Source organism: Colobus angolensis, unplaced genomic scaffold (genome assembly GCF_000951035.1).
Source record: "Colobus angolensis palliatus isolate OR3802 unplaced genomic scaffold, Cang.pa_1.0 Scaffold231, whole genome shotgun sequence".
NCBI classification, from domain to species: domain Eukaryota; kingdom Metazoa; phylum Chordata; class Mammalia; order Primates; family Cercopithecidae; genus Colobus; species Colobus angolensis.
This window is the reverse complement of record NW_012115500.1, coordinates 918010-926878: the sequence shown is the minus strand read 5'-3', so window position 1 is coordinate 926878 and position 8869 is coordinate 918010. Positions and strand designations below refer to the sequence as shown.

Sequence of the window (8869 nt, the reverse complement as noted above, 5' to 3'; positions counted from 1 at the left end):
CCATGTTGGTCAGGCTGGTCTCGAACTCCTGACCTCAGGTGATCCACCCGCCTCAGTCTCCCAAAGTGCTGGGATTACAGGCGTGAGCCACTGTGTCTGGCCCACACCCATCTAATTTTTGTATTTTTAGTAGAGATGGGTTTTCTCTGTGTTGGTCAGGCTGGTCTCAAACTCCTGACCTCAAGTGATCCTCCTGCCTTGGCCTGCCAAAGTGCTGGGATTATAGGCGTGAGCCACCTTGCCTGGCCAGGTTAAGGTTTTAAATGTTCATTGCGTCAGAGCCATAGCTAAATCTAGTTTTCCTGTAAGTATGCCCTACACATCTGATAGTCAGGTTTTCTCAGCAACCATTGAGGGTAAGAGGCGGTGGGCTCAGGGGCAGAAAACTGAAGCCTCCACACAGTCCTAGATGATCATGTGGAATCTGGAACATGCTTTCCACTATTTTGAGTTTTTTTTTCTAGGCTGGCTGTGGTGGCTCACGCCTGTAATCCCAGCACTTTGGGAGGCCAAAGTGAGAGAGGACTGCTTGAGCCTAGGAGTTCAAAACCAGCCTGGCAACATAGTGGGACTGTCTCTACAGACAGACAAACAACAACAACAGAAGAGCTGGAAAAGAGCTGGGTGTGGTGGCAGGTACCTGTGGTCTCAGCTACTCAGGAGGCTGAGATGGGAGGGTCACTTAGGCCTGGGAGGTCGAGGCTTCAGTGAACCGAGATCGTGCCACTGCATTCCAGCCCAGGCAACAGACTGAGACCTATCTCAGAAAAATAGGAAAGAGTTTTAAAACAAACACATAGTTAATCGTAAGAACAAAATAGTATTTTCAGCAGATACTATCTCTTCTGAAACAACTACAAAACAATATTTCTAGAAATACAGTAGAAAATGTGTAAGGACATGCATGGGGATGATATATACACACCAGCTTCAAGATGATTTCCTCAGGAGAGGTAAAGGAAAGACGCTTGAGTAATATCTATTTTAAAAACAGAGAAGCGAGGCAAATGTGGGGAAATGTCAATATCTGTTAAACTGGGGGAGGGTACAGGGCCATGCTATATTACTTTTTTGGATGTGTGAAACCTTTCATTATTCAAATTTTTAATTAAAATTACAAACACTGGGAAAAATTTCATTGATACTGGTTGTCTTAGGATACTGGAAATAAAGGAAAATTGTCTAACTTGCTACATGTTCTATAAGACCATCTCCGACGTTTTGTTTAAAACATGATACACTTGCTTGAATGATTTAAAAATGGTAACCATCCGGAGAGCCAGAAGATAACAACATGGGGCAGAAGAGAGAAAACCGACACATTCAACAAGCCTGCCCTGGGTCCGATCTACCTATCTTTGGGAGGTAACGATGAAACCTTAACCTAGCCAGCAAAGGTGATTCCCAGCCAGCAGAGTCGTCAATTCAAACTCACACTGTTAATCAGCTATAAGGTGGGCAGAGTCCTTTCAGGCTAAGTATATCTTACGAGGCAAAGATGGCGAAGGAGAACGTTGGAGACCCAACAGGAGGCCAAATGAATACTAGTTCAAAGTCAAAGAGGCAATCCTGGCGACTGAGGCAGCACAGGAAGTGCCCGATGTGCCGCTAGGCCCGGGCATCGATTGCTCCAGCTCACCCCCACGCGGTGCGAGGCGCCGCCGGAAGGGGCGGAGCGGGTCGAATATGGTAAAAGAGAGCCGGAGCTTCGCGCCTGGGTCTGGAGGAGGTCCCGCGAAAGCCGCCTCGAGTGCGCTCCGCGGCTGCTGGTCCCAGTATGGTCGATGACGCTGGTGCTGCTGAGTCCCAGCGGGGCAAACAGACCCCAGTCCACTCCCTGGAGCAGCTGTGTAGGTTACCACTTCCGCCGCCGCAGATTCGCATCCGGCCTTGGTGGTTTCCGGTGCAGGAACTGAGAGACCCTTTGGTGTTCTACCTGGAGGCATGGCTGGCGGACGAGCTCTTTGGTGAGCGACCCCAGGTGTGCTAGTGGGCTGTCCACCTCCAGTCTGAGAGAGACTCGGCAGGGCAGCTCTCTACAGCTTCTTTCCCAGATTCACAAGCCAGAAGTGTTGCAGTGATTGCCCACCTTCCAGCTCTTCCCTTCCCTGGCCAACATTCCCTTAAAATTCAGCTTGTAACCTGCCACCGTGCGGCCCCTCAGTCTTTCCTTGTTTAGGCCCCGACAGAGCCATGATTCCAGAAATGGAGTGGACGAGCCAGGCCCTGATGACAGTGGACATAGTGGACTCTGGGAACCTAATCGAAATCACCGTTTTTGGACGGCCCAGTGTACAGAATCGGGTGAAGAGCATGCTCCTGTGCCTGGCATGGTTTCACCGAGAACATCGTGCCCGAGGTGAGGGTCTTTGAGAACCTGCATGTGGAGGAAGCCACGGGTGACCGTACTGGCCTTGCTCGGTTTCCTTCCATCCTCCCTTAACCTTCTCAAAATTGCTTGGTTTCCAGACCCCAGGGTCTGCACGAAGTTTGTTGGGAGGGGATCCCTGGGTGGGACCTTGGGAAAGTCAGCGGAGATCTGATACATTCAGTCCCATCACTGCCCAAGTCAGCCTCAGCTGGGTTATGACGCTATCGCAGATCCCAGGTTCAGAGCCTCCACTGCAGGTCTTTCTCTCCTCCCCAACTCCCAATCACGGAGTAGTTCAAAACAGCGAACACTTTTTCCTGTCCATGGTTAGTATCAACTGCTTCTCTTCCAGCTGAGAAGATGAAACTCCTTGAGAAGAACTTGAAGGCCCATGCCTCAGACCCCCACTCTCCCCAGGATCCTGTTGCTTAAGACAACATAGTTACTGTCGGGAACATCTTAAGAACTTTCCAACTTTTTCTGCTAAAGTTGAAGAGAAGCAAGTATAGCATTCCTAAATCCCTGCATTCCTTTTTCCTGTGTCTTGATGGAATGTGGTTTATTTTGTTGCAAGAGTGAGCTTGAACTATTCTAATAAAGAAATGGCTGTTTTGCCAATGGCATTAAGATCTTCACACACTCATAATAAAGCAAATTTATAAAAGATTGACTCTTACTCATGTTTTGATATGAAGGGTGGGCAGAAGGCTGGCAGGTTGTAGTTTTGTAGGTTTTTGTTTTTGGTTTTTTTTTGTTTTTTTGTTTTGTTTTTTTCTTCCTGAATTCCCATCATTTTGAAACTCCTAATCCTTCTATGATTTTATGGTCAGAATGAGGCCCTCACCCACAGGGGGCAGATATGCAGGGGCAGATAACCTCACAAATGGTGATCTGTTTTGTTTTTACATAATTGGCTCTCAAACTTTAAAGCTTGTAAAAAATCACCTTGGGAGCTTGTTAAAACACAATTTCCTAGGCTCATTCTCCAGAGAATTCTGATTCAGTACTGTTGGGATGGGGCTTGTAATTTGCATTTCTGATGAGCTCACAGGTACTACCAAAGCAGCTTATCTGAGGCTCTCACTTTGAAGCTGGTAATTGACCCTCCGAAGAGCACCAGCTGTGCGTTTTCCTGGAGTGGGGCGTCTGTCTGGCACAGGATGACATTCCAACAAGCAAGCCTGGGCGATCAGCATTCATTAATGGTAGCTTTGCGATTCACCACGGAAGAACGGGGATCCCTGGCACCTTGGCTTGTGGATGCGCCCTGCCTTGGAGCCGGTTGTCTCCCTTTTTCTGCAAGGCGAGGCTGCACAGGTGTCTGGCATGGGCCAGGTTGTTTTTCCATTACGTGTTGTACTGATATTACCAATCTCTGCAAAACAGCTCCTATCCTTGCTGCCCCACTTTCTGGAAGTAGAATTTTTGAGGTGAAAGGTGTCAAAAGCCCTGTGGCTTCAAGCGCAATTAGGATTGGTTTGACTCATGGAATGTATTCACTCCTTGGCAATAAAGTGTTCTAGCCTTTTTCAAGCGTTTTAAACTCACAAGTCTCTTTAATTGTGCATTTTTGATTAGAGGTGATGTTGAATATTTTCTTTGTTTCAGTTTTACATTTTTCTTCATTCCTTTCTTGACTTCTTTCAACTGGTGAAGATAAGGATTTTTATTTATCTCTATAAGCTTTTGTAACAATGGCCTGTTATTACCAGCATTTTCCACCCTCTTAAAATTTTTTTTGCATGTGAAAGATTTTTATTTTATGTAGTTAAATCGATTACTGTTTCCTATGTGTTCTCCCATGTCCCCACCCTTTTAAGTTTAAGAGCTCCTCCCCTAGAAATTTGATTAATTCTTTCAAGTTTTTCCTGGTGTGATTTTTTTTTGTTTGTTTTTTTTTTTGAGACAGAGTCTTGCTGTGTCGCCCGGGCTGGAGTGCAGTGGCCAGATCTCAGCTCACTGCAAGCTCCGCCTCCCGGGTTTACGCCATTCTCCTGCCTCAGCCTCCGGAGTAGCTGGGACTACAGGCGCCGGCCACCTCGCCCGGCTAGTTTTTTGTATTTTTAGTAGAGACGGGGTTTCACCGTGTTAGCCAGGATGGTCTCGATCTCCTGACCTCGTGATCCGCCCGTCTCAGCCTCCCAAAGTGCTGGGATTACAGGCTTGAGCCACCGCGCCCGGCTCCTGGTGTGATTTTTAATGTTTGTTTATTTATTTATTTATTTAGAGATGGAGTCTTGCTTTGTCACCCAGGCTGGAGTGCAGTGGTGTGATCTCAGCTCTCTACAACCTCTGCCTCCCTGATTTAAGCAATTCTTCTGCCTCAGCCTCCAAAGTAGCTGGGATTACTGGCATGTGCCACCACACCTAGCTAATTTTCGTATTTTTAGTAGAGACGGGGTTTCACCATGTTGGCAAGGGTAGTCTCAAACTCCTTGGCCTTCTCCTGCCTTGGCCTCCCAAAGTGCTGAGATTAGAGGCATGAGCCACTGCACCTGGCCCTGATGGGAGTTTTATTTTTATTTATTTATTTTTATTTTATTTTATTTTACTTTTTGAGATGGGAGTCACATTGTCGCCCAGGCTGGAGTGCAGTGGCACAACCTCGGCTCGCTGCAACCTCCATCTCCCAGGTTCAAGCAATTCTCCTGCCTCAGCCTCCAGTGTGGCAACCTCTTCTGTTCCTCCACGCTAAGCAGCTCGCTTGACTTGATGACATCTATAATTCCAGCATGATATGGAGTTTCCATTTATTGGGTGTTTAGAGAAAGAAGCAGCCATATGAATCAGTGAAACTTAAAGTGTCAGTTCCAGGAAAGATGTTCATAGATGTTTTGGATGAGTTGAAAAGGTTGTGAGGGCCAGACACGGTGGCTGAGGCCTGTATTCCCAGCACTTTGGGAGGCTGAGGCAGGCGGATCACCTGAGGTCAGGAGTTCAAGACCAGCCTGGCCAACATGGTGAAACCCCATCTCTACTAAAAATACAAAAATCAGCCAGGCATGGTGGTGGGCGCCTGTAATTCCAGCTCCTTGGGAGGCTGAGGCAGGAAAATTGCTTAAACCCGGGAGGTGAAGATTGCAGTGGAATGCCATTGCATTTCAGCCTAGGTGACAGAGCGAGACTCTGTCTCAAAAAAAAAGTAGACTTGCCCTCTTAAATGTTAAAACAGTCTACAAAGCTACTTAATTAAAATAGGAGGTAGACAGCAGAAAAAGTAGAAAAGTTACACATGAACATAGATTGGTTAACACTGAATTTGGTCAAGGACAATGAAAACAGCTTGTAAAGGAGAGAATCCAGCATTCTGGTAAGGTGGGTATTACATAGAGAAAGACAACATACACATTGAGTTTTAGTTCTACTCTGATGCATCCTCATTTGAAACTGATTTTGTGTTGATTTTGAATTTAAAATGTTCTCAAGTTCTTCTAAAATTAGTCAACTATTTTAATAAAATGATTACCGGTTAAAAGTTGCTAATAAGTTTTTGTAAATTCAGCTTTATGTGGTAATTCCCTTATTGTAAGGTACATGATTATTTTAAACTCGAGTGATAATTGGTGACAAGAGTTTGTGATAGACATTCCCCTGGTATTTAAAGTTAGCTTTGAACTTTTAAAAATTACTAGTGATTGGCCAGGCGTGGTGGCTCATGCCTGTAATCCCAGCACTTTGGGAGGCCCAGGCGAAGGGCGGATAACCTGAGGTCAGACCAGTCTGGCCAACATGGTGAACCCCCTTCTCTACCAAAAACGCAAAAATTAACTGGGCATGGTGGCGCGGGCCTGTAGTCCCAGCAACTGGGGAGGCTGAGGCAGGAGAATCGTTTGAAACCGGGAGGCAGAGGTTGTGTTGAGGCGAGATCGGGCCACTGCACTCCAGCCTAGGGGACAGAGCAAGACTCCGTCTGCAAAATAAAATTATCAGTGATTCTTGGTTTTAAAAAAAAAAATCCTAATTAAATCCTAATTACATAATTACTGCGTGCTATTGTTTAATCCTAGCACCCAGCTGTTGGCTTGCATTCTTCTAGATTAATTCGCAGGCTCAGGGACCTGCATCCCAGTGCCCTGACCAGAGCTGTGACCCAAGGGAAGCCAAAGTGTTCTCTGCTCGGGCTCCTTGCTGCCGTAGTAACTGAGGAAAGAGTAGCCGGTGCCTGTATCTTGCTGGTGTGCACGACCTTCCTGGAAGGTGGGTGACCCAAGCAAAACCTGAAGACGGCAACAGTGCAGCCGGAGAGTGCAGCTCGGCTCTCTTCGTTTCCCCCTTCCCCGATGTGATTTTCCCCAGCGGGGAAAGTGTTCCGTGGCAGCATGGCCATACACCCAGGGCCTTCCAAATCCAGCTGGCCCCCAAGCGACCCGGTTTTCTCACCCCAAGTCACCTTGAGTAGAACCACAGCGGGCTTGGAGAGGTTGCCTAGTGGGCCAGAGAGGCTTCTCACCTGTTAAAGCCAGATGCGCGCGGTTAAGGAGTACAAGGGGCACACCGGACCACAGCCAGGGAAGATTGCGACCTCGGGCGGCTAGGAGCCAGAAGCCCCACCTGTCTCGAGGTAGAGAGCGGCGCAGGGCAGAACTGGGCTGTTGGAGGAATACGCCTTTCCCTCCCCTCTACCTTCCAAAATACAGACGTCAGGGAAATGCAATTGTTTATTAGAACTCAAGTTTGTGTTGACAACAACTCAAAAAAGGTGTAAAACAAAAACAATCCACATCAACCTCCCCCGCCTGGACTTAAGTAGCGGGGGGCTTCCACTTTGCAGTTATTTATTAGAACTCAAGTTTGTGTTTGCAGCCATTCAACAGAAGGGGTAAAAAAAAAAAAAAAAAACAATCCACATCATCCACCCCTACCCCAGCTTCGGGGGCTGAAGTAGGGGGCGGCTCTCCAGTTTGCAATTCTTTATTAGAACTCAAGTTTGTGTTTGCAACCATTCAACAGAAGGGGTAAAACAAAAAATCCACATCATCCTCCCGCCAACCGCAGCTTCTGGGCGAAGTACGGGCTTTCACTTTAACCCCTGACTGGCTCTGGCTCCAGGGCCCGAGATGCCTTCATAATCTGGTAACTGGGGCCCGGGCATCCTCGCGAAACCGCTGGGTTACTGCCTTGCTGGCAGTTTCGGGGGATCGCTGGGTCCCCGACTGGTTGGCAGCCTCGGGAGACTGCTGGGTCCCGGTCTCCTGCACCTCCACCGGAGAACCCTGTGTCCCGACCTCCCGGACCTCCACCGAACGCTGTGTCCCGGCCTCCCGGACCTCCACCGAACGCTGTGTCCCGGCCTCCCGGACCTCCACCGAACGCTGAGTCCCGGCCTCCCGGACTTCTGTTGAAGACCGCTGAGTCTCGGCCTTCTTAGTGGCGACATCCTGGGCGAGGGCCTTTCCTGAGCCTGGAAGAAGAGCAATGTGCGGAGGCCACAGCTGTGTCCCTATATCCTCTCCAAAAAAGGACAGTCACCCAAGCGGCCTGCGGGAGTAGGACCAGGAATCCCAGAATGCGGGTTCACTTTGGCCTTCTGGATCCATGGCAACCGCCCCCTCCCCCACCCACTAACCGGGGGCCAACTGAGAGGGCGAGACTGCAGCCCCAGCAGCCAGGAAACCCCAGGATCACTCCTACGGAGCCAGAGTTTGCTCCAGGTAGCCCCCATTCCCAGCCCCGTCCGTACCTTTCGCCTGGAGTTGGCGGTGATAGTCAGCCAAGTTCATGATCATCTTGATTGTGTCCTCCTGGTAAGAAGGCCTCCCAAATACCAAGATCTCAGCCTCGCCGTTAGGGTCCAACCGATTCACATGAATCAAGATTTGGGACATACCCTGGACGTGCGGGATGCGTTCTCGGCCCCTGCCTGCGCGGGTAGCAGAGAGGCTGTGAGGGACGGGTGGCTCCCGGGGGTCTTGGGAGGGGGAAGGTGGAAGGAGGAGACAGCCAGAGGGCATTGGATACTGGGGAGGCTTGCCCTGGAACGCAGTGGGATGTGGGAGTGGGCGGCAGAAAGAAGCCGCACGGGGGCTGCCCCTCCTTACTCCACTCACCGAAGATCTTTTCCACCAGCCAAACCTCAAGGCGAACTACCTTCGGATTCTTCAGGAACTCAGAGTGAAACCAGGAGAACCTCTTAGGAAGGTGACCAAGCACCTCGACTGGCATTGCTTTTGGCTGCATCAGTTGCACGAGCGTCGGAAACCGCCTGGGAGTGTCCATGCTGCTGCCGGTCCTGCAGGAGACACCACCACCACAGCAAACCCAAAGGCCAAGCTGGAGCTAGGCGACTAGAACTGCGGTTCCGCCTGGGCCTTATTTAAAGGGCTTTTGGCCAGCCCCCTCCTCTCCAACCGCGCCCTTCTCATTGGGTCCCAGGCCTCGCCTCCGCCTCCAGGAGCCCCGGCTTTTTCCGAGGCAGCGCAAGTGCACCGGTTCCTGCGTTGCTCTCAGAGTGTCCCTTTGTCAGGAGCAGCCCTTTCCCCAGGGCATCCGGTAGGAGGA

The 8869-nt window shown here is 49.5% G+C and overlaps 2 protein-coding genes across 2 annotated transcripts; one reads left to right on the top strand and one right to left on the bottom strand.

Moving 5' to 3' along the window:
* Positions 1-1777: 1777 nt before the first annotated feature.
* On the top strand, positions 1778-3035 carry OOEP (oocyte expressed protein). Its single transcript, XM_011944435.1, has 3 exons — positions 1778-1967; positions 2180-2359; positions 2724-3035. Exons 1-3 carry the CDS (start codon positions 1778-1780, stop codon positions 2801-2803), a joined length of 450 nt encoding a protein of 149 aa, XP_011799825.1. The 3' UTR covers positions 2804-3035.
* Positions 3036-7255: 4220 nt separating this feature from the next.
* KHDC3L (KH domain containing 3-like, subcortical maternal complex member) lies at positions 7256-8632 on the bottom strand. The gene is made up of 4 exons (XM_011944432.1): positions 8419-8632; positions 8052-8231; positions 7705-7772; positions 7256-7671 (listed from the first exon to the last, which is right to left on the bottom strand). The coding sequence occupies exons 1-4, from the start codon at positions 8585-8587 to the stop codon at positions 7435-7437; spliced, it is 654 nt and encodes a 217-aa protein (XP_011799822.1). The 5' UTR covers positions 8588-8632; the 3' UTR covers positions 7256-7434.
* Between the last annotated feature and the right edge of the window lie 237 nt (positions 8633-8869).